Source organism: Humulus lupulus, chromosome 2, assembly GCF_963169125.1.
Source record: "Humulus lupulus chromosome 2, drHumLupu1.1, whole genome shotgun sequence".
Taxonomy (NCBI): Eukaryota; Viridiplantae; Streptophyta; class Magnoliopsida; order Rosales; family Cannabaceae; genus Humulus; species Humulus lupulus.
In genome coordinates this window covers 187,287,032-187,312,705 of record NC_084794.1, presented here as the reverse complement: position 1 = coordinate 187,312,705, position 25,674 = coordinate 187,287,032, and the positions used below count along the sequence as shown (strand labels likewise).

Below are 25,674 nucleotides of genomic sequence, written 5' to 3'. Positions count from 1 at the left end.
GATGGATTGGCTGGTCAGATACGGGGCTACTATAGATTACAGGAAGAAGATGGTGTCCTTTGAGCCTGAAGGTGAGGATCCCTTTGTTTTTGTGGGTGTTGTGCATGGACCCTGCATACCCATGATATCATCATTAAGGGCTACGGACCTATTACAGGGAGGTTGTATAGGTTTTCTAGCTAGCATGGTGGATACGACCAGAGTTGTGCCATCGAGGCCAGGAGAGACCAGATTGGTACGGGAGTTCTTGGATGTGTTTCCTGAGGATTTACTAGGACTATCGCCACATAGGGAGATCCAGTCCGTCATCGAGTTAGCGCTGGGTACAGAGCCAGTGTTGAGGGCACCATATAGGATGGCTCCGGCAGAACTGAAGGAGTAGAAGATACAGTTGCAAAAGCTTCTTGATTTGGGTTTTATTAGACCTAGCTTCTCACCATGGGGTACTCCAGTTTTGTTTGTGAAGAAGAATGATGGGACTTGGAGAATGTGTATAGACTACAGGGAATTGAACAAGTTGACCATCAAGAACAGATATCCCTTACCGAGGATCGATGACCTGTTCGATCAGCTGCAGGGAAAGAAGGTATTCTTAAAGATTGATTTTCAATCTGGTTATCACCAGTTGAGAATCAAGGACGAGGATATTCTAAAGATGGCCTTTCGAACGAGGTATGGGAATTATGAGTTCTTGGTCATGTTGTTTGGTTTGACTAATGCCCCGGCAGCATTTATGCACTTGATGAATAGGATGTTCAAGGACTTCCTAGACCAGTTTGTGATTGTCTTCATCGACGACATCTTATTTTACTCCAGCTCAGAGGCAGAGCATGAACAGCATCTTCGATAGGTATTGCAATGATTGAGGGAGCATTGGTTGTACGCCAAGTTTAAGAAGTGCGAGTTTTGGCTACCAGAAGTGACATTCCTTGGACATATTGTTGGTGAAGATGGGATTAGGTGGATCTAGCTAAGGTGGAGGCAGTGAGAGATTGGTCGAGGCCAAGGAATGCCTTAGAGGTTAAGAGCTTCCTTGGATTAGCAGGATATTACAGACGGTTCGTGGAAAGGTTCTCAAAGATTGTTGCACCGATGACAGAATTGACACGGAAGAATCAGAAGTTCCTCTAGTCAGACAAGTGTGAGAATAGCTTCCAGGAACTGAAGCGACGACTGATTACTTCTCCTGTGTTGATTCTTCCTGCGGAGGGAGGGAAGTTTGTGGTATATTGTGACGCATCAAGATTGGGATTAGGATGCGTGTTGATGCTGAATGAGAAGGTTATTGCTTATGCATCACGGCAGTTGAAGTATGAGCAGCGGTACCCTACCCATGATCTAGAGTTGGCAACGATGATATTCAAACTGAAAGTTTTGCGACACTACTTGTATGGAGAAAAGCGCGATATATACACCGATCATAAGAGTTTGAAGTATTTCCTCACCCAGAAGGACCTGAATATGAGAGAGAGACATTGGCTAGATTTGGTAAAGGACTATGATTGTGATATCCTTTACCTCCCAGGGAAGGCCAATGTGGCAATAAATGCATTGAGCTGGAGGGGCCCGGGACAGTTATTTGGTTCTACACAGATATCAAAGGAGTTGGCAAAGGAGATGGCTAGAGCGAGGATAGAGCTGGTTGTTGGCCGGTTGGCCAATTTACCTTACAATCGACCCTCCTAGAGAGGATAAGAGAGGGTCAGATGGATGATACACATTTGCAGGAAGTTAGTGGGTGTGTAATGCCCCAAAATCCCTAATAAGGTTTAGGATATTGATTAGGAGGCCGGGAGGGCCATAATTGATTTATTATATTATTAAATGATTATATGCGTGTTTGTGTGAATTATATTACAATATGATGATAAATGCATGCATATGGGTCCACTTTTAATTATAAGGACATTTTAGTAATTTGGCCCATTGAGGGCATAATTGTGTATGTTCATGCATGTGGGTGAATTATGATTATACCACATTATATGTGGATTTGTTTGAGCCATTCGACATGAGACGATCATGGAATGCAAGTTTTCGATCTGGTCATAACGGGATTAGTTTCGGGGCTCGGGGTGAGTCTCGGGGTGATTTGGTGATTAGAACATTACCGGGAATTAAAGAGTAATGGGATATGATTTATTGGCATTTGAGAATATTGAGAATAATGGAAATTGGAGGTCGTTAATTATGATTAGCAGAATTAGATGGGAAAGGATAATTTTACCCTTGGGGGCTATTAAGGAAAGAATATAAGCCTAGGGGCATTTTGGTCTTTCGACCTAAAGGATATATATCACCTTAAGAAGCTTTAGGCAGCAGAAAAATAGAGCACCTCCTCTTCCTTCAAACCGTTCATCATTTCCTCTTCCTTCTCTTTGAATTTTGAAGCTCAAGTTTGAGGATTCTAGTGTGGGAATCAAGGCTTGAGGGTTTGGGCTTGTGTTCAGCCATAGAGGAGGATTCAATTCAGGTTCAAGGTAAGGTTTTTAGTTCAATTTTCTGGTTCCATACTCTGTTTTTTATATTAGTTTGGAAGTTGGGGTTTTGATCATAGGAATGGGAATTTGGTGTGGTTTTTGATGGTTTAAAGCTTGGGTTTTGTTGGTTATATGTTGGATAAGTTGTGGTAATTGTTGGGAACTTTGATTTATGTTGTTGGGGAAGTTTTAGTGAGGTTTTGAATTGGGTTCGAAGAGGAAAAACAAGGGTTTTGGGCTGGGTTTTAGGTGGGGCCGTGGCTCTGTTCTAGAGCACCGCGGCCCAAGCTCGATGAAGAAGCAGAAGGGTGCAAGAAGGTCGTTGGGCCGCGGCATGGGAAAGGTTGTGTCATGGCCCGTGTTGGGGTTTGAAGGTTGGCCGCCTCTGTTTGGGGAGGCGGGCCGCGGCATGGTGTATGTAGGGTCGCGGCCCTTAGTGGCATTTTTAGCCAGGGAAGTGTTTTCATCATGAGAACTCAAACCTTAGCCCTCGGGATCGTCTTACTACCCGGTTTAGTGGGATTTGATGTCTCGGAGGCTAGATTTTGGTCCAAGAACCTTTATTATTAATTTTATTGATGGAATCCCATATTTGGTTATGACCAGCTGACCGCTAAGGGATCAAAGGATTGATCGTTCTCAAGGGTCGTTCAATTGTTATTTCTCGCTCAAGCGAAGTGGCTAAGGACTTTTCCATTTCAGAAACTGGTTTGCTACGGTATAAGGATCGAATTTGTGTCTCGACAGATGTGGGTATTAACGAGAGATACTCGATGAATCCCATACCACACCATGCTTACTCCATCTAGGCACCACGTAGATGTATCAGGATCTACGGATGTTATACTGGTGGCCTGTGATGAAGAAAGACGTAGTGGAGTACGTGGCTAAGTGTTTAACCTGCCAACAGGTGAAGGCTGGCCATCAACGACCAGCGGGGTTGCTACAGCCCTTGGGTATTCCCGAATGGAAGTGGGAGGATACTACTATGCATTTTGTGGGAGATTTACCCAGGACAGTGGGGCTACATGACTCGAGGTGGGTGATAGTAGACAGATACACCAAGTCAGCTCACTTTCTATCAGTGAGGACGACCTACACTGTGGATCAGTACACGGAGTTGTACATGAGGGAGATTGTACGTCTCCATGGGTTTCCTAAATCTATAGTATCAGACCGGGATCCTATATTTACCTCCAAGTTTTCGGGTGGATTGCAGAAGGCTATGGGGACTCAATTGAAGTTCAGTACAGCCTTTCATCCTCAGACAGATGGACAGTCTGAGAGAATGATTCAAGTATTGGAAGACATGCTTAGGACGTGTGTATTGGACTTTGAGGGGTCTTGGAGTAAGTATCTCCCGTTGATTGAGTTTTCAAACAACAACAGTTACCAATCAATAATTGGAGTAGCTCCAATTGAGATGTTATATGGAAGAAGGTGCAGATCGCCCATTCATTGGGATGAGATGGGTGAGAGGAAGTATTTGGGACAGGAGATGGTTCAAAAGACTAATGAGGCTATCGAGAAGATCCTAGCTCGAATGCTCGCTTCGCAGAGTAGACAGAAAAGCTACGTTGATCCTAAGCGTAGAGACGTGGAGTTCCAGGTTGGGGACCACGTGTTTCTGCGAGTGTCACCACTGTGAGGGGTAAAGAGGTTTGGGAAAAAGGGCAACCTGAGCCCTAGATTCATAGGACCTTTTGAGATCCTGAAGAGGATCGAGAAAGTGGCCTACAGATTGGCACTGCCACCTTATTTATCAGGGGTTCACGATGTATTCCACATTTCTATGCTTCGGAAGTACGTCTCAGATACGACTCATGTGTTAAGGTATGAAGATTTGGAGTTGCAGATAGATTTTTCATATGAGGAACGACCAGTTCAGGTCCTAAACAGGAAATACAAGGTTCTATGGATCAAGACGATTCCTCTAGTCAAACTGTTATGGCAACCTAGGAGCTTGAGTCAGCTATGCGGAATCAAATCCCGAGTTATTCAGGTAAATTTCGAGGACAAAATTCTCAGTAGGAGGGGATAGTTGTAACGACCCAAAATCGCTAATAGGGCTTAGTGCCTTGTTTAGCGTGCCAGGATGCCATAATTGGATATATGTCTGTTTAATTGGTTAAATTCGTGACTATGTGGCATGCATGATTAATATGATTATATGATTATATTATATGCATGTTTATAAGTAGTAGATATGCATGTGGGCCATTTGTAACACCCCAAGTTGCTAAAAAGGTTTAAGACCTTGTTTAAGCATGCCTGGAGGGCGAGAAGTAAATTGACATGATATTTTATGAATTTGATTGAATATGTGATTAGAATGCATGATTAGGTTGTATGCAGATGCATGTGAGCCCCGTTTGTATGTTAGGGGGTAAACTGGTAATTTTAGCCCGTTGAGGGCATAAATGTGATAATTGTATTATGTGATTTGTGCCATGTGAGTGTGGTGTTTTTATCATGATGCACGCGTCGAGACGGTCCTAGTGAGCTAATTAGTCTAAAAGTCACAACGGGATTTTGTACCCGGCTCGGGAGGAGCCTAGGGGTACTTTAGGAATTTCGTAAGTTGAATTGAAAACTAATGGTTTTAGTTTTGGTGATTGAGTAACCTGTGTAACCATTTGTAACTGCTTTGAGTAACTATTTTTAGATAGAAAATGGTAGAATTGAAATAGAAGTGTAAGGACAAGAGTGCCCTTGAAGGTTTAGTTAGGAAGGATTATTAGGAAGGGGTAAAATGGTCTTTTGGCAAGAGATTTAGACAATTTTCAGCTGGGTTTTTGGGGTACACGGTTTGGGCATTGAGTCATTTGATGGTTTTGATAAAAATTGAAGAGAAGAAAAACTAGAGGAAAGAAAAAGCTAGGGCAAGGAGAAGAAAAAGAAGAAGAAGTGTAGAAGGGGCTGAAGTGGGAGTCTAGGAGGAGATCAAGGAAGCTTTTGGGTGAATTCTCCACTTGAGGTATGGATTTTATACACATTTAAGTTTGGTTTCTGTTTTGATTTGAGAAATCTAAAGCATGAGTTAAGCATTTTAAAGTTTTGGTTTGAGTTGCTGAAATTAGAAATCAAAGGGTGGATTTTGGGTGTGATGGTGTTTTGATCTTGATTCTAGTGTCTATAGGTTGTTAGATGGTTCATATGAAGTTTTAAATTGATCTTGGGGTTTAGGTATTTGTTTGGGTTGATTTGGGGAGGTTGTAGCTCGGGAAAAACGCAAGAGAAAACCCAGAAATCTGGGTTCACGAAGGAGCGCCGCGGCCCTATTCTTGGGCGTCGCGGCGCGAGGATGCTTCAGGATGTGGCCTAGCCGCTGGGCGTCGCGGCCCTTGAGGGGAGTGCCGCGGCCCTAGGCCATTTTGGCAGCCAAAAAGTTGGGTTTTTAGGGCTTTTGCCCGGGGACGCGGGGGATGGTTCCAATGTATTGTTTTAAGGAATTAGAGGTCCCGAGAGTACGGGATTGGTCCCGGGAAGTGGTTTTGGGTTTAGTTAGTATTAAAAGTGTTTTATGTGTGTTGTGACTAGGATTTCGGAAAGGCTCGTGCTAGAGGACTGTGCTTGTGGCCTTGGTGCATCAGGAAAGCTTGGGATACAAGTAAGAAAACCGTAACACCCGAGATCAAGGCATGGGCCCACAGTGCTATTGCAGGGCATGGCCCTAGATTGTATTATGTGCAAATGTATAACCTTAAATGAATTATTATATGTTTGGATGATTATTTCGAGATGTACAATATGTGTGATTATAATGAAATGAACGGCTAAGGCCGAGAGCGGCGAAGGCCGAGAACGGCCTTGGGGCCGGAAGTAACACTTAGCACATGGGGTGCTTATAGCCAGGGTGGGACCCAATGGATACATGAGTTATCCTTACGGTGAGGACCGAGACCCCAGGCTTTAGTAAGGCCTCTGGGGCAGCATGGTCGTGCTTGTTCAGTCTGATGGCTTTCCTATTTATCAGTGGATTATATGTCAGCTATATTCAATGCATATGTTATGTACTATTTGGGTTTTCTTGCTGGGCTTCGGCTCACGGGTGCTCCGTGTTGCAGGTAAAAGCAAAGAGTCAGTCAACCGGCCATGAGTATGGAGAGCGTGGGGGCGACGCGTACATGTTCGGCCTGCTCGACTGCTTTGGTTGGGGGCATTTTGTATATGGCTGTATTAACTTATTCTTTTGATAGTCAACCTGGTGTAAATCTATTTTTGAGTTGTATATATTTTATAAACCTTATTTTTTGGATACCAGATGTTTGATACTTAATGTTTTCAATGAAACTAAACATTTTCAAAGAGTACAGCCTTGAAATCTGGTTTAGTCACACTTTTGGTTATCAGAAACCTCGCAGAGTCAGTTAGTTGCACAATTTCCGTTTTAAACTCACTAAGTAACGGCTCTAAGGTAGTAGGGCGTTACACCATTTATAGCTTATAAGGGCATATTTGTAATTTTGGCTCGTTAATGGCATAAATGTGATTTTATGTGATATATGATTGAGACCACATTATTATGTGGATATATTAGCAGTATATGGCTCGAGATGGTCCTAGTGAACGGGTTAGCGAAATAGTCACAGAGGGTTTAATACCCGGCTTGGGGGAGCCTAAGGGTATTTTTGGGAATTTAGAGAATATTTTGGGGTTTATTGGGTAATGAATAAATATGTGGTAATTAATTATACGTGGCGGGGTTAATTGGTTAATAGTAGGAACATTTGAGGAATTAGCGAGAATCGGGGGAAAATGACCATTCTATCCTTTGGGGTAAATTAAGGGTTGGGTTAGTGATAAGGGGCAGTTTGGTCTTTTCTAATTAAGTTATATACTCAATAGAACACAAAGGGGGCAACCAGAAGGTGGTGGAAACACACAGCTCTCTCTCATCTCTCTCACTCACGATTCTCTTTCCCTCTCCTATACTTGGAAGCTTAGGGGAAATTTAAATTTGACGAGGAAAGGCTTGGGCTAAGCTGGGAAAGGCTGGAATTAAAGCTTAGGAAGTCAGGAATTTAGAGCTGGTAGAAGGCAGAAAGCTTATGAGGATTCAAGCAACAATTGAGGTAAAGTTTTGTCTCTGTTTTGCTAGAAAATCTAGATCATTAGGTTGAAAATGAATTGAGTATTGGGTGATGAATTACTACTGAATTGAGGTAATGGCTTCAGTATGATTCTTGAGGATTTGTGTTTAAAATATGTGACTAAGAGTTCTAGACTCGTAACTAAGCTTGGTTTTGGTTAGGAGGCTTGTTAAGAATGAATTGTGGGAATTTGGCTGGGAAGAATGCTAAGGAAACCCAGAAAATTCTGGGTTCATGGGGGCGCGTCGCGACCCAACTCATGGGCGTCGTGGCACGCATGCTCAGAATTCCCTAGGAGAGCTCTCTGTCTTGAAGGTGCGCCGTGGCCCTAGGGGGCAAGTCGCGGCCCACCTCCCCTAGATGCATGTGGTCGTGTCTCTGTTTGAGGGCGCGTCACGACCCTTAGGGCCAGGTCGCAACCCGCCTAGGGAACTTTGACCTACATTAGTTTTTAGGCTTAGGGAGGCTCGGGAATTCAAACCTAAGCGCTCGGGATGATTTCTACTACCCGATTTAGTAGAAATTGAGGTCTCGGAGGCTAGCTATTGTTTCCTAAGTATTTATTTGGATTAGAAATTGATGGTTACCCATTAACACTGTTACTAGGTTTATCACTAGGGCTCAAATCTGAGGATCGTGCTCGGGATTGTTGTGTATCCTCTTCTCGGGAATTCAAGGTAAGAAAATTGCACCCATGTGGTTGTGTTTGGGACTAAGGTTCACTGTATTTGGATATATGTGTTGTGTAACTATATTATTATTTTGTGAAATGTTAAAGTACGGCCTAAAGGAGTCAGTCTGACGATTAGCGCATTGGACACGGCTTGGCCACTGTGAGCCAAGGTCACCTAAGTAAACCATGGACTTAGCCTTAGCGAGTCGGTGTCAGTTTAGTAAACAGAGGGCTCGGCCTAAGGGCACCGGCCCTGGGCATTTGTATCACTGGTTAAAGTATATTCTTGAAAATTCATGCTTACTGTTATTAGCTTGATGCTTATATTCTGTTTAATCTTTGAATGACTCTACTGAGATTGTTTGAATGTTACTACTATTTGTGTGTTTGTTGTTTATGGTTTTCTTTCTGGGCCTTGGCTCATGGGTACTACGTGGTACAAGTAAAGGCAAAGGAAAGTTGGACCAACCACAATTTGGAGAGCTCTGGGGGCGAAGTGTACATAGTCAAATGCTCGACCGCCACGACCGAGGGAAAGTACAAGGATAGAGGCCTAGAACTTATAATTTTCCATTAGAGTGGCTTTTGTTTGTATTAAACTTTTGAGGATTGTAAATTGTCACTTAAACCTTGTTTTTGGGATCCCATGTACCAAACATTTTTTTTTAATGAAAATTAACTGTTTATAATCAAAATCTTTTAACCAAGACCTGATAGTTGACTTTAGGAACACATTATTGTTCAAACGACTTGATTAGAAAGTCTTGCACTATTTTAAAATACACAGTGTAACGGTCTTGGTTATCCAGGGCATTACACTCAGGACCGGAATTGGGTTTTATGGATGATTGACTCAGAAGAGTGTATAAACGTGCAAGTTGTTCCTTACTGAATGAAGGGGCATCATCACTATTTTGATCAGTGATACTCTCAGTCTGAGTTTAGTAGGCTTTTCTCTCATTCTGGTAACCCGAAGTCTAGTTGAGTGGTTTTCCATGGATTACCCAACAAGTGGATCGAGTATGACTGTGACACTGACAATGATCACACCAAGGTCTATCATCCTTACGATTAGGTCGAGGGTTAGGATTGGATCTGCCCTATGGTGGTGGGCCTGATTTGGAAACAAGGGCCGAACTTTCAATAGGTTGTAGTTCATGAGTAGTGAGCATGACACGATGACGTGCTTCTTCACGTCTAACCTCAGAGAATGCTTCTTCAGTATCAGGAAATGGGGAACGACCAATCATACGTCCTTTCTCTAATTGTTGCGCTAGATCATAGTGCAGTTAGCACACAACGGTGTGGTATCTAGATATAGATCTAGTTCCTCCCACAAGTCTTGTAAGTCTAAAAAATATTGGGTAGCAATTTGATTACCTTGTTTGATTTCTTTGAGCATGGTACAAATTTCAAAAACCTGAGAAGCGTTACCGAGATCATAATACATTTTTTGGGCAGCTTCCCACACTTCCTTAGCAGTCTTAAAAAATAAATATTTGCAGCTGATTTTTGAGTCCATCGAATTAATTAGCCATGCAAGAACAATAGAAGTTTCAACTTTCCATACCTTGTATGTAGGATCAGTGGAAGGAGGTGTAGAGAGAGCACCAATAATGTAACCAAGTTTCCCACGACCACAAATGGTAAGTTTAACTGATTGGGCCCATTGTAGATCATTTTTTCCATCAAGCTAATGGCATGTGATATGAAGAGAGCCACTGTCAGGGCTATAAAGAGAGCCCATAGAACTATTGGGCTGAGTTTGGGCAGAACTGGAATTAGAAACAATTTCAGTGGGTTGTGTTTGGGCTGAGTGCGGCCAAATAGTTTGAGATGACACATCATCATTGGTCGACATCTTAACTCGTGCGACTAGGACTTGTGACTGAAGAGACCGAGGCTAGGAAGGGAGACCGAGGCTTGCGAATGCCTTTTTTGAGGACTGGCCGAGAACGTCAACGCCGAACTGAAATCACCTAGAGCCGAGAGGGATGTGGGTCGCCTGAAGGGCAAGAAGTTTCTAGTCTTTGAGTTTTCGAGAGAATCCGAGAGAACTACACCGAACTGGAGTCACCTAGAGCCAAGGATGTCTTCTGGATTCGCCGGAAACGATGAAAAGAAATAAATTTACATATATATATATAGTGGTCGGACAGAGATGACCGAAGAAGAGAAGGAAACCTAAAGTGCTAATACCATATAGAAAATGGTGAGAAATGATTGTTTTTATTTCTGTATATCTTTTACAATACAATTTGTACACATATATATAGGGTTTCTATAGACAATACCCTCAATCACATAATAAATAAAATTAATTTATAAATCCTCTAAATGAGGAAACTAAGGATTCACAGCCATAATCAAATCATCGGATTTGATTTCCTATTATCTGTCAACAGTGACTATTATATTTCTTGAGTTACACTTACCTCTTGTGTTGGGCTCAGAAAAATCTGAAGAAAATAGTGACCACCCTACATTCATAGTCTTTCAATCCTATCTTCTTCAATGAATTGAATGTTAAAATACAATCATTCTTAGAATATGTGAGGAGTTCCTTCCTCATTTACTAAACTAACTTAACTATTTGGCCGAGTGGAAAGCCAATATGTTTGTATCCTATATATCTTTTGTCTTCCACCTAATCTTAAAATGAACCCAATTCTCAAGTAAGCCTTAATTTCTCTATGGATTCCTATCCCTTTTTCCCCTCTCAAGCTTCCTTTTTGTTGCCTTGGGTAGAAAGAAGGGGTTGCAACCAACAGGTTACCATAAGCAATAACATGTTGAACAATAATGACTTAGAAGGGCAATCATTATTGTGGGCCCTAGCAGTGGTTTGTTAATTTTTATTTTTTCATCTTTTTCATTTGTGGGCCCTGGCAATTCGACCGAGAGACCTCCTAGTGGCCCCAAGTTTTGAGTTAATGGGGGACTCAAACCCTGGAGTAGCTCCTCAAGTTTGTTCATCCTTACCACTATACCACCCCTTGGGGTTGCAAGTGGTCTATTGATGGCTCCAGCAGTGTAACGACATTACCATGTTTACCTTTTTAGGGTTTGGAATTAATAATATATGTTGCTCAACTTTGATTTTTGTCTAACGTTGTAATGGATGTACGAATCTTTCTAAGCTTTAGAAATTATATTACGAAAAATATACAAAAATGAATTGTGTGTGTTTTTTCGTCTTTAATTATTTTGGAAAAAAAGTAAAAAATTCCCCATAGCATGTTTAGTTTTCTATAAATTGAGATATTGTTCTTACCATGTTAGCTGGTGGTTGGTTGATTTGTGTGATATTTGGAGGGATTAGGAGGTTACCATAATCTTAAACTAGATGAGTGGGTTGAAATTGTCTAGTTAAAAAAAAAATAGGGGATTTTCTGTAAAATGAGATGTTTTTTTTTGGTTGGTTGTTGGGTTAGTTGATATGTGTGATGTTTGAAATCATTAGGTTACTTTTAGTCCTATACTAGACGCTTGGATAGATATTTTTGAGTCTTTTGATCAAGTACTTAAATTTCTCCATCAAAACTGCTAATTACTTATCCAAAATAAGTATAATTATTCTCTTCATGTGTTAATTTTGGAAAAAGAAAAATAATGTGATGTTTTGACAAAGGGATGAGTCTTAAACTGGATAAACATGAAGCTACTATCAAGTGCTAGTGCTTTTAAATGTCCTCTTCATCCCATGAACATGTCATAACTTGCATTTATTATCCAAAATGGAGTTCTTCTTCTTACAGATAATTGACATTTTTTTTTTGTTTATTTCTCACAGCATTCAATGATGCACTTAAAGACGAAATTCAGCATTTGAAAGTAATGACTGACCAATCGATGCCAAACAGTGGACCTATGATGAATTTCTCGTCTTTTGGAGGCGGTCAGCAGTTTTATCTAAACAATCATGTCATTGATACTTGATTGACCAAAAGCATGTATGTTTTAAGTATAGTATTCGTGTAAGCACGAGGTCGAACCCAAAAAAATTGACAAAAAAAAAACACGAGGTCGAACTCAAAAAAATTGACTAAAAAAAATATTATTTTAAATTCAAAATTAAATAAACTCTAACCTAGCTCCAAAAATTGATAAGATTTAATGTCAAGAAAATAAAGTATTTAAGACAAGAAAAATAAAGAAATTATGATTTGTAAAAAAGTTGTAAAATAAAGATTAGTAAGGTAATAGAATTCAAAAAAATGTAAATTTAATAATATTTATAAGTATATTGATTCTCTTTTTTATTGATAGTAAAAATTAATCAAACTATTATTTTTTTAAAAATTAGATTTTCTATTTAAACCCAAGTTATTATAGAAATATAGGATTTATCTTCACTTTTAAAATTATAATTTCAAAGGATTTAGTGTGAATTAATCTAATGAAGAAAAAAAAATCAAAGAACATTACTTATAGGGCAAAACATAATATTTTTGTTCTAAGTTTGGATGTGTTCAATTTAATGACACATCTTAATCAAAGAACATTATGATTTTGCACAAATGAAGAACAAAGTGTAAATATGTTCCAACACTAAAAAAATACAAGATATTAAAGATGAAATAAGATATTTAAAGAAAAAAAATGCATAGATTTTATTGCACAAAATGAGGAATCAACATACAAAATAAGCATTATCTAATTACATATCGTTTTATCATCACTTTAATAAATTTTAAAAAATTAGAAACTCATAACTAGAGTAGAGATTACAATACAAAAAGAGATACATGCTTGAAAATGTTCTTGAAAAATACTAAAATGAAGAAGAGAATGGTAGAGAGAAAGTGTAGAAAAGATGATAGTAACCATAAATTAAGCAACCCCTAAAAATGGTCTTGAAACTACCTATTTATAGCCAAATGTAAGTATTAAAATAATCAATTTAAATAAATTAAATTGATTAAATGAATAATAATATGGCAAGTAAATGTAAATTTTAGGGTATAATGATGGATTTTGTAATAAAATATGTACAAAAATTTAGGAAAATGTGTCATTTTTGGATATTGTGGGACAAGGGGACAATGTTGGCCCAAGGGAAAAAAGGCAGATGTAGATGGCAGCTGTCGTGGGCCTAGGAGCTGTTGGGCTCGCATGGTCTGTGGGTTGGGATGGCCCGTGGAGGCTTGGGCTGGGAGCAGCTGGAGGAGGGCCTACTATGAGGAGCTAGAGGTTGCTGGGCCGAAGGGCAAGGAGGCAACAAGTGGGCTTCTGTCTTGGGCTGAGTGGAGGTTGTTGGGCCGAGAGGGGGTGCTGATGGAAAACGGGCCCAACAATGGTCTTGAGGCTTGGGCTTCGAAGTCACTAACAAAGCCAATTTTTTATTCTTTGATTGATAATGACACTCATCAGACGCAAACTCATCTGCACCTAAGGATTCTTGAAGAGAAATATGCTGCTGGGGTTGAGGAATTTACTGAAGTGCCAGTCTTTTGTTCAAATTAGTGGATATGTTCACTATGTAGGAAGATATTCCCTTTTGGCCGTTTTTAGGTACATCGATACAAACATCATTATTTTGTAGTACGTTCCATACATGATCCTTCTAATTCAAGGTTTAATTATTTTGTTAGATGTTACGTTTGGCCTACCTCCTCCATTCTTGGTGATTCGGTCATATTTAAATGTTACAAATTTGTTTTAGTTGCTCTTTTTTTGTATCATGTATGGAATAGCTGGTTCATATTTTTCACTCACCTTAATCTGTGGCCTTGTCTCGTATTCGCTTTTTTTTTAATATCCTTTGGGTGTGTGAGGTTTACTATTATGTTTATATTTGCGATGTTGATAAGAAATGAGGTGTGTCATGATAGATCGATCATTGAAATAGGAAGCATATCACAAACCAAGGTACTCCTAGTTGACTCAGTTTTTAGTCAACGACAAATTAAGGACTGCCCCAGAAAAGTAATCTATGCCCACATATTAATGTTGGTATTAATAAACTTAGCTACTCCAAGATCGGATGAATTTGAGTAGTGTCTTGTGTCTAAAAAATACAATAATCCCTCCGCCTCTTATTTATAATGAGGACTAAGGTTACATGAAGGCGTGACTACATAAAGTTAAAGCCTATGAATATTTAGCTAAATTTGGAAATTAAACTATAACATTGACATTTCTGTTTTGGAACTACATTGGTTTTTCTTCGACCGTTGAATCTTGAGTTCTTTTCTTCAAAGGTTTGATTGTAGAGAAGGCTTATAAGAAATCTTTTCCACAGACAACACGAAAAGTGTTACCACTAGATTCTCGTTAATAGTCTAAGTATAAAATAAAGGGAAATCTACAAAAAAGGCACTAAAAGTTAAAAAAAAAAATCTGAAAAATACAGCGCATTACAAAAATACGGAATTTTTGGATAAAAACACGGAATGGCAAAAGTGTAAATACGAAGTGGCAAAACTATAAATAAAAGCTGTAAAATATATTTTTTTGTAATCAACGTTTCCAGCAAATATCTGTTACAAACTTGTAAATATCTGTTACATGTTTATAAATAATATTTACAAAATCAGTTATACAATTGTAGACTTTTTTTTTAGATAAAACTTACAAACAAATTCGTAACTAAATTTTTTTTATTTTTGTAACAATGGTTTACAAATCTAGTTTTACAACTAAGAAAGATATTTTTGTAACTAACATTTACGAAAATATTTTATAGTTAAGAAATCATAAACAAAATATACATAAAAATATTATACTTTTCCATATTGTTACAATATTGTACCAAAAATTACATGAACCATCATATTTATGTTATACAACTTAAAAATATAAATTTAAGATATTCATTATTTATAAAACACTTTATTGAATATAGTGGTGAAATACAATATTTTTTTTAAACAAGTTTTACATTTTTGTAACAACAATTTACAAAACTAATTTCACAACTAAAAAGTTTATTTTTGTAACTCACATTTCCATAAATATTTATAAATTTATTTAACATGATTATTACAAAGATTTACAAAACTATTTTTTTAACTTTAAATATATTTTTGTAACAAAACTTGAAACTTTGATTAAATTATGATTTTGGTTTAACATTGAGTGTTGAGATTTAAATAGTTATGATTTAAAAAATATATATATAATATTTTTATAAAGAATAATAATATTGTGATTATCTTTAACTGTATATTGTAACATATAATTATTAATATTAATTTTAATTAACAATATATTGTAACTTGTATAAATATTTATTTATTTTTTGAGTAATTGTATAAATATTAATTTTAATATTAATAAATACATTTATTTTAAATAAAACTAAATTAATCTACTTTATTTTCTTTTATTGAAGGTAGTAACTATAATTATTATTACTTTTATTATTAAAACAAAGGTAAAAAAAATGGTTGGAGAAAACTGTATGCCTGAATTTAAAGACAAAAAAAAATTAAAACAAAGGTCAACATATATATATATGGTTGGGGGTCCCGTATTTTTGTAATTTATTAAACCTACTATATAAAACGAATTTTTTTTTATATTACGGTGGGAGATGTAATTATTCCTAAAATAAATTAATTGGGACAAGAATAGAGCTAGGAAGAAAGTAAAGGGCCCGTTTGGTAAAAATTTTGTTTTTGAATTTTTTAAACACAAAAATGGAAATATTATTTTATTTTTGTTTCTTTATTTTTAAAAAATAAAAATATGTTTGGTAACTATTTTTGTTTTTTGTTTTTTGTTTTTAAAAACAAAAAATAATAAACGTGTTTGATAACTTTTATTTTTATTTTTTGTTTAACAATATGATGTGTTGATTTGAAGAAAAGAAGAAAAAATAGAAAGGAAAAATTAAAAATTGTTTAAAAAAAATTGAAAGTGAAAAAATTCTATTTTCAAAATTTTAATTAAAATTTAAAAAAATAATAAATAAAAATAGAGTTACCAAACACATTTTATATTTAATTGTCAAATTTTTTAATTAATTAAATAAATAACTATTTTTTTAAGTGCTACCAAACACACCAAAGTGTCTTGTATTTTTTTTAATTATACAAGTCTATTTACATAATTACCCTTAAGCATGTTTTACGTAAAAGGGACCAATGGGATGCATGTCTAATGCCTATTGCTTGCTCGATGGGTAGTATGCCTGCTATCCTGTTGGGGTGGCTTGCGGCCGTACTCCCTGTCAAATGTGTTGTCTCCTTCTCATGAGGGAGTTGTCTCCTCACCTTCTCGTGAGTGATAGTGTTAGGGCTCGTTTGTTCATGATCTCAAAATCTTCTATATCTATTTTGTGACACGTGGATTCTAGATATTTACCCATAACATAAACTAGGAAAATTTCATATTATACACATATAGGAAATTTGCGGATAAAGTACCACAAGTTTACATTTACTTACACTTAAGTACTAATACTTTGTTTTTGGCTGTTAAAGTACCAAACGTTATGTATTGCTTGCATTCCGTAGGTACCACATGTTAACTAATATTTTTGACTTGGTAGAGTACAAGTGTCATGTAAGTATTGGTCCGCAATTTTATTTTATTTAAAAAAAAACTCATAATTTTTCAAAATTCAAAACTAGTTTAGATATTACTAAAAAAACTAATTTAGATATTATTAGCTATTGTTTAAAATTTTAATTTTAACTTAATAAGTTTAATTAGAATAAAAAAAATTAAATAAATAAAAAAACTCATTAAAACTGAAATCTAGGCAACCATTACAAAAAAAAATGAAGTAACGCAACTTCCTTTCTGAGACGACGAAGAAGAACAGGGAGAAGAAGCAGCCCCAAATGACAGATAGAACCAGAGGTATAAAAGGCGACTTTGATTTCCCAGCTGTTGGCAATGTCAATGAGAAGATAGATATCTCCGAGGAAGACGACGCAATCAGCCCCAAATTCACGATAAAGAAAGAAGAGATCTAAATGGGTTCAGTCATTAAGTTGATTTCTTTTTTAATGATCCAGCCGTATGTTTGATTAAAGAAAGATATTTGAAGAAAATAATTCTTCGATTTTTTAAGAAAATAAGTGTATTAGAGAGAAGAATGAACTATGTGAAGATGCTTATATTGTGATAGCTATGCCCATAGTTGTAGAAGGATTATTCTTCATTTGAAGAAATTGGTTTTTATAGGGAAAATAATAAAATGTAATTTGTTGGTTTAACCTTGATCGTTTTGTTGGTTTTTCTATTGGGTTGCTTTGTAATGTAATTTGGGTGTTTATGGTTGATGCTTCTGTATAAAAATGGGATCTTTGTGAATTTTTTTCTTGTGTATTCATCTTGTATTGTAAAATATCCAAGAATTATTTTTGTATGAGTGAAGAACAATAGCAAAGTTTTTTTCATAAACCGAAATTTTTTGTAACATCAAAGCAGTTGCTCATAATAGCAACCGAAACAGAGAATTAAGTTCTAAAAAAAATTTAACACTTAGAGAACCAAAAGAATTACAAAACGGATGACTATTCTCTCAGAACATTGTCCAGTTCTAGTTGCATCCAAAAATACATATTAACTTCTCAAAATAGTTCTAACAATTAGAGATATAGTTAAGCAAACTACATTCAAAAATACATATCATATATGTAGTCATATAAATGGGGTGTTGCTTTGCTGACTAGCTGAAGCAGCCACCCTAGCCTTTTGTCTTTTTAGCCTTTCCTTCCTTCTTATGGAATCCTACTTTGGATTCTTTGCAAGAGGTCTACCCATCTTCTTTGCAGGTTTGGCTTGTTCAACCATCAAGCACTTTATAGTAAATCTAATCAGTAAAGTTCAATTAACTTAAATTAATTAATATGTTAACCAATAAAGATTTTACTTGTGCATTGATTTGGCTAGTACAAGAGGATTTGTTATGTCCTTCACCACCACACTTGGAGCAATGCATTTTGGCTCCAAGTCGATTAGCTTTTGTGGCACCAGCAGGGGGCTCATCTACTTCTCTTTTCCTAGAATTTTTTGGTCTTCCAGGAAGCTTGTATTGAGGAGGTGGAAGAATTTGATTAATGCTTAATGTCCATTTATCATGACTTGGCATAGGTTCCACAACACCTTTATAAGCTTTAACAAATGCATCCTTCTTGTAGTAGTCATGAACATAATCTATCACATTGAGTCTCCTTACCCAAATGGATGCCACTGCATGGGCACATGGAATGCCATTCAACTCAAATCGCCTACATGTGCAAGTTTGAGCCATTAAGTCTACGGTAAACTTTCCCTCTCTTTCTTGTCTAACCTCAAACTTTGTGCATGATGCTCTTGTTGCGTGGCATTTTTTGGCTATGACTTTGTTTTTCTCAAGAAGCTCCCATAGCCTCTTGCTAATCCCATCTTTCCATTTGTCAACACTTTCCCTTTTCTTGCAAAATCTAACCATTAACCAAAATCTAATCTTCTCTAGAAGTGTAACAATGGCCTTGTCTCTTGCTTCAACAATGGCAGAGTTGAAACTCTCACACATATTATTCAACACCATATCACATTTTACGACCTCATTGAAATGTGATCTTGTCCATACAGTGGGACTCTTAGCATTTAACCAGTTGTATGCACCTTCATTTACATCCTTTATTGCATTCATGCATTTAAAAAATTCTGCTTTGGTAGAAGCTCTAGCAGCTGCCCACAACATTTGTTTCAACAACAAACCAGGGTACTCTTTCTTAAAATTTGAGTGCATATGTCTTACGCAATACCTTATATGTAAACCTTGAAATAGCATCTTCATAGCATTCTCAAGCCCTTTTTGTCTATCACTCATTAGTGTGAACCTTGAAGGGTCATCAATATCTAAATCTTCCTTTACCAACCCAAGGAACCATTTCCATGTCTCAGTGTTCTCTTTCTCCACTACTGCATAAGCTATAGGGAATAATGAGTTCTCCCCATCAACACCTACAGCTGCAACATACCCTTACAATATCCTTTAAGGAAACACCCATCCATTCCTATCAAAGGCCTACACCACTTAAGGAATCCTTCTTTGCATGCCTTCAAGCAAATGTAAACTCTTTGGAAGTACCATTTTTCACCTCTCATGGTAGTCTTCAACAAAGCTGTGCTACCTGATACAAAATAGGTTCTGAAGTTCTTTATTGGAAATTAAAATACTAGTAAAATTGTTCAAATAGTTATATTATTTGCATTAAAATACCAAAAGTAAATATGTTGTACTAACCTGGGTTAGTAGCCAAAATTTGGTTACAGTAATCCTCCACAATTGCAAATTGATCTCTTACACTTCCTTCAAGCATGTCCATAGCCTCTTTCTTAGCTCTGTAGAAACTCCAATCAGAAACTTCAAAAAACTTGGTATTGGTAGTTATCTGTTTGAATTGGTTCCACTACATGTTTGGGTTTGCTCTGAAATTTTCAATGAAATGCTTCGCCAACCACCCTCCAGTCACATGTCTATTCTTAAATACCAAACTGTAAGAATGCTCATCTACAAGTGTGTTTATCCTAAATGTCATATTGTCCCTCTGTACATAAGCATACAACACCCAAGGACATCCTTTACCATTGCACTTTACCCTCAATTTTTTACAGTTATTGAAGACAAAGTAGTACTCCCTATCAACTTGTATGAAATATGTTTTAATTGCTTCTCTCAGCAACTCCACAGAAGAAAATTCCACTTTGAGAACAAATTTGACTTTTTCCAAGTGAACCTTAGGATTAAATTCTCGATGCCTTTTGGAAGAACCACTCCCATCATCTTCACTTGGTAAACTTTGAAGTTCATCTTCATAATCAAACCCATCACTCTCACCATCATTACCCTCACAATCATCAACTACACAGTTCCACCATTCCCTAGGGTCATTACAGTGATACTCTTCCTCTTCCTCATCCTCATCCTCATCTACAACATGACCTTCATACTCTTCCTCCCTCAACTCAAACTTATCATCTCGAGTTTCTTCTTCCTGCCCTTGCTCACCTGTATTGTGTTCTTCTTCATGTCTTTGCTCAGTAGCAACTTCTGTCTCAAATTCTTCTCATAAATGAAGATCTTCATATAAATATTCATTTATATGCTCAACCCCTTCTGTGTCTACGATTGCAACTGGTGTGAGAATATTTTGGGCAGTGGGGTATGTGCAAGGAATCTCTATGCCTAGTTCCCCATATGGGGGTTTAATTGGGTCAACTTGATCAAAAGGCATAAAATGTGGTGTATTTGGGGCATAATGGTCATTTACATCACTCTCAATGGCTTCACTATGTATTACTCTGTCCTTTTCTCTTAATGGCTCCAAAACAACGTGATTCCTCAAGACTGGCAAGTCATCAATAATGATACATCAGTAAAGAACTTGGAATCAACCCCTAATATATATATATATATATATATTGTTGACGCGGTTCTTCGCCAATAGGTAATTAAGAAAATAAGAGGAAGGGATTAGTGCTTAACTATGAACCGAAACAGATGAATGATCTTTGTAAATGGACTGGTGACCCAATCACGTTTTTTAGTGGTTCAAAGGTTAAAATCCTTCTACTCCACCAGTCAATATTATTGCTATATGCTTGGTATTCTTTTACAGGGTATTTCCTTACACAATAGAATCCAACCCTTTGCAACTCCCAGGGTCTCCATATTTATAGGAGAGGGCACCTGGGAGTTGGTAAGAAGGTCATCCCGTGACCTTCTTACCTATCATGTCAACTCTGTGACATTCATGATTAATTCCTAAAACCTGACACATGAAGTGTGGTCTAATCAATAGGTAAGGGGGATAATGGGCCGCACAGCCCAACCCAGTCGTGGGTGTCTGAATACGCACGTTCATGTTGCGTGTCTGAGAAGTCAGGGATATATCAGACACGTGATGTCTGATATATGCACGTTTACCTTGCGTGGTTGACTTTATAAAAGGTCACAGCCTCTAACTCTAGCTCGTACCACGAGCTGGATGCTTCCCTCGACCTAAGGCCTTCAGAGTCCAGACTCGGTCCTTAAGTAATCTTGGCAAACCTTTAGGTTACCTCGAGCTAAGGAGGTAGGATCTTACGATGGCAGCTCCGGTCTTGGGGATGTCCACGTGGTAGACATGATTAGGCCGTATCTCAGCCCGCTAACAGCCCGTGGGAAAATCAGGGCGTACATATATAATTAACAATCTTCACACACGATATCCTTCTTACACACAAACAATCAACACAAATACATGTGACCATACCCATTAAAAAATCCAAACAAAAAAAAAAGCAGCCAGAATCACACGCTTTAAAAAATAACATAGATTAAACCCACTAGTCAACTTCATATTCTATCTATATAAAAACAAATAAAGCAATATATACTACTAACCATAGTCAAGGTCCCCTTTTTCTTCAAATCGTGGAATCATTGTGGAAAGTTTCCACTGAAATGCCCCTCACACTTATCTTCACAGGTATTCTTCAAAACTTAAAGTCGACGTCTTCAACCTTCAGCCTTTTTTGGTTTTTTAACGGTACTAATGGTTGGAGTAAATTTAGGTCTTTTCTTTTTCTTAATTTTTTTATTTATTTTATTTGTTTAAGTGAAAATTAGAAAGCTTTAGCAATAATTAAAAATATTTAATTAGTTTTAGTATTTTTTGTGTAAATTTGAATTCCAAAAAATTATGAGTTTTTTTTAAACAAAATAAAATAAAATTGTGGACCAATACTTACATGACACATGTACTCTAACAAGTCAAAAATATTAGTTAACGTGTGGTACCTACGGAATGCAAGTAATACATAACGTTTGGTACTTTAACCGCCAAAAACAAAGTATTGGTACTTAAGTGTAGGTAAATGTAAACTTGTGGTACTTTATCCGCAAATTTCCCAATACATAATAACATAATGAAAATTTTTAATATGCCAACATAAGTTAATATCACAAATATATGAAAATTTCAATTTTTAGACAAAAAGACTCCTAACATTCAAACACTTATTTTCCCTCTCAATTCGAACTCTCTCTCTCTCTCTCTCTCTCTCTCTCTCTCTCTCTCTAACATCTTTCATTCTCTCACTCTCTCTCATTCTAATCTTGTAGATCTCGAAAAGATACCAAAATTTTAAAAAAAAATCATCTGAAACGGACATTTGAGTGAAAAAATATGAACTTCCAAAGTTTACGTCAAATATCAATGCAGAGCATCGAAATTGCATCGAAAAATCGTCTTGGCCAAAAATCAAGTTTTCATTATTGCATCGTAACAGCATTGAAACACCATCGATTTGGCCAAAAAACAACTTTTCATGATTGCATTGTAAGAGCATCGAAACACCATCGATTTTGCATCGAAAAAGCATCGTTTTGGCCAAAAATCAAGTTTCATGATTACATCGCAAGAGCATCGAAACACCATCAATTCTACATCAAAAAAACATCATTTTCGCCAAAAAAAACCAAGTTTTCATGATTTCATGGAAGATTGATGGTGTTTCGATCCTCTTGCGATGTAATCATGAAAACTTGATTTTTGGCCAAAATAATGCATTTTCGATGCAAAATCGATGCAATTTTGATGCTCTTTTCGATGCAATCATGAAACTTAATTTTTGGCCAAAACGATGCTTTTTTTATGCAAAATCGATGCAATTTCAATGCAAAATTAATGCTGTTTCGATGCTCTTGTGATGCAATCATGAAAACTTATTTTTTTTTGTTGCCAAAATGATGTTTTTTTGATGCAAAATCGATGGTGTTTCAATGTTGTTGCAATGCAATCATGAAAACTTGATTTTTGGCCAAAATGATGCTTTTTATGCAATTTCGATGCAAAATTGATGGTGTTTCGATGCAAAATCAGTTGTGTTTCGATGCTCTTACGATGCAATCATGAAAACTTATTTTTTGGCCATAATGATGCTTTTTCGATGCAAGATTGATGGTCTTTCGATGCAAAATCGATGGTCTTTCGATGTTGTTGCGATGCAATCATGAAAACTTGAGTGTTGGCCAAAACGATGCTTTTTCGATGCAATTTCATTGCTCTGCACTGAAATTTGACGAAAACTTTGGAGGTTCATATTTTTTTCACTCAAATGTTTGTTTCAGATGATTTTTTCTTTTTAATTTTGGTATTTTTTCAAGATCTACAAGATTAGAATGAGAGAGTGAGAAAATGAGAGATGTTAGAAAGAGAAAGAGAGAGAGTTCGGATTGAGAGGGAAAAAGGTTGTTTGAATGTTTGGGGTATTTTTGTCTAAAAATTGAAATTGTCATATATTTAGGATAATCACTTATATTGGCATATTAAAAAAAATTTACTAAGTTATCATGCATATAACATGAAATTTCCCCATAAACTATGGCTTATTTTGTAAAACTTTTATTTATATGGGAAAAAATTCATATATTTAAAAGAAAAAAATGTCATACAAACATTAACAAATTGCAAATCCTATATTAATAAAAAAAAATAATGCAAGACATGATTGGATGTGGGTTTCATTTTTGTTTAAGAAAAAAATTGTAATATATAAGGCTTCATTTGGGCTAAGTATATACTAAATAAACCTCATTTGGAGCCTTAGGCATGGGCTTAGCATCCATATTAACACATTTTCTTCCCCACTTCTAATTTAGGGAAATTTACATTGTTCATCGAAAAACCAAAAATATTTCATACGGCCTAACGAAAATTTTATCACTTTTACAGTTCAAACAATTTTTTTCATTTTTACAGTATCGCAAGTGCGGCTGGTATCTAAGTCGAAAAACACAGTGTGTGCCTTGGATCCCTTTCTCCTTTGGCGCCGATGGGGATGGTGTATCGGCGTCTTGCTTGCTAGGGGTCAGTGCTCTTGAACAATCACTCATCCTTTCTTTGTCTCATATCTCAGTCGACCCGAACACTTTTCCTCTCCCTTTCTTTCTCTCATCTCATAGTCAGAACTCCGATGGGTTCTTTTTTCTTTCTTTTCTTTATTTTTGAACACACCACCAGCAAAGAAGAAAGGGCTATACATGGTTGTGGTGAAGATAGTGAGTTGATTGCCACTTGCTTAAAATAGCTTATTTTTCTCATATAATTTCGTAGCTCTATTTTCCAAATCCTAGTTCTCTATTTCAAACACACCAATCAACCTTATTTTCATCTCTAGCTTAGTGGCTCTTTGGATAATTGGATGAGCCTTATATTTACTTGACCACACATATATATATATATATTGTTGTCCGTGTTTTCGCCCAAGGACACGTGATCCTCTGAGTAGGACATGTGGCAGCCCGAGTAGGACATGTGGTAGGACGTGTAATTCTTTCAATGAGGCCACGCCCCGAGGATAAGTCCTCGGGAGGTCGGTCCTACAGTCAGAGATTATTCCCCTCGAATAGAGGGAGGACGTGGACATCTCCCCAAGGCCATGTCCCGAGAGCTACGAACGTCTTCCTAAGGCTATGTCCCGAGAATTGCTTGGAAGTCCACGGGTTTCTTGTCATCAATTATATTCCAAGCTAAGGACCTTGCCCTCGGGATCTAAAGGATAAGTCAGGTGTCAGCCAATGCGGGTTAGCAGCAACAGAGGAATACCTGACAACCTTTTTGGGCAATCTGAATACAGTGCTGTCAATTGTACGACTCGACCATTCACACTCCCACTACGTCGTCTAACACAGAAATATGTACAGCATGCCCTGACAGTACCAGGGGCATGTTCTCCATAAAGTAGGCACCTTTCTGCAGTGGGCCCTGCAGATCTCGCTTGGGTCGTGGTCTCTATTCAATGCAGCCCAATACATTGAATTGGTATTAATCCTCCAATAACGGGAAGAATGTATATTAATGACAAATGATTACTATTAACTTCCCCAACCTCTATAAATAGAGCTGGGAGTCTCCTTGTAAAGGGGTGGGATTTTTAGAAAGAAAACACGTTGTACTCAGAGCAATATAAACGTTGTCTGAGACTACACCATTTGAACTTGCCATCACAAGCTTCCAGTCCTCTTAATACTAGAGACTCGTGGACTAGGGTTCTTTTATAATCTGAACCACGTAAAAATCTTTGTGTTCGTATTGCTTGTTTCTTTAATCTCTCGTTTTAAGGTTGATAGCGAAAAAGTCAGTCAACATTTTAGTGCTTTCATTGAGAGCTTGAAGAAATCATTTTGAACACTTACAGCTATGGTCACTACATGAAGAAATGTTACAGATGATATACTCCCTCCTATCAGAGTCAAAGGAGGGGAACCTAGTCGGCAACCACCTCAAGATGTACCTGAGATGGCAAAAGATTACGACGAAGAATCTAAATACGACGACAAAGATGACGGCGTCGATCAGGGGTAATATGAGGAAGAATATCCTCAACCCATGGATGCAGAGGAGACGCTGAAGGTGGTGATGCTCCATGAGTAGTTGGCCTCCCAACATCAAAAGACCGAGGCACAAAAGGGTAATATCGTCGCCTTATAGGAGAT

At 37.2% G+C, this 25,674-nt stretch overlaps 1 protein-coding gene across 1 annotated transcript; it reads right to left on the bottom strand.

Moving 5' to 3' along the window:
- Positions 1 to 17,933: 17,933 nt before the first annotated feature.
- LOC133815010 (uncharacterized) lies at positions 17,934 to 21,619 on the bottom strand. Its single transcript, XM_062247905.1, has 5 exons — positions 21,580 to 21,619; positions 19,685 to 20,256; positions 19,438 to 19,585; positions 18,076 to 19,160; positions 17,934 to 18,002 (listed from the first exon to the last, which is right to left on the bottom strand). The coding sequence occupies exons 1-5, from the start codon at positions 21,617 to 21,619 to the stop codon at positions 17,934 to 17,936; spliced, it is 1,914 nt and encodes a 637-aa protein (XP_062103889.1).
- Between the last annotated feature and the right edge of the window lie 4,055 nt (positions 21,620 to 25,674).

Coding starts and splice junctions, on each gene's coding strand:
- LOC133815010 (XM_062247905.1), bottom strand. CDS start 21,619: ATGATTCCACGATTTGAAGAAAAAGGGGACCTTGACTATG. Junction 20,257..21,579: donor AAAAGGGGACCTTGACTATG/GTTAGTAGTATA, acceptor ATTTATGAGAAG/AATTTGAGACAGAAGTTGCT. Junction 18,003..18,075: donor CTAGCCAAATCAATGCACAA/GTAAAATCTTTA, acceptor TTTACTATAAAG/TGCTTGATGGTTGAACAAGC.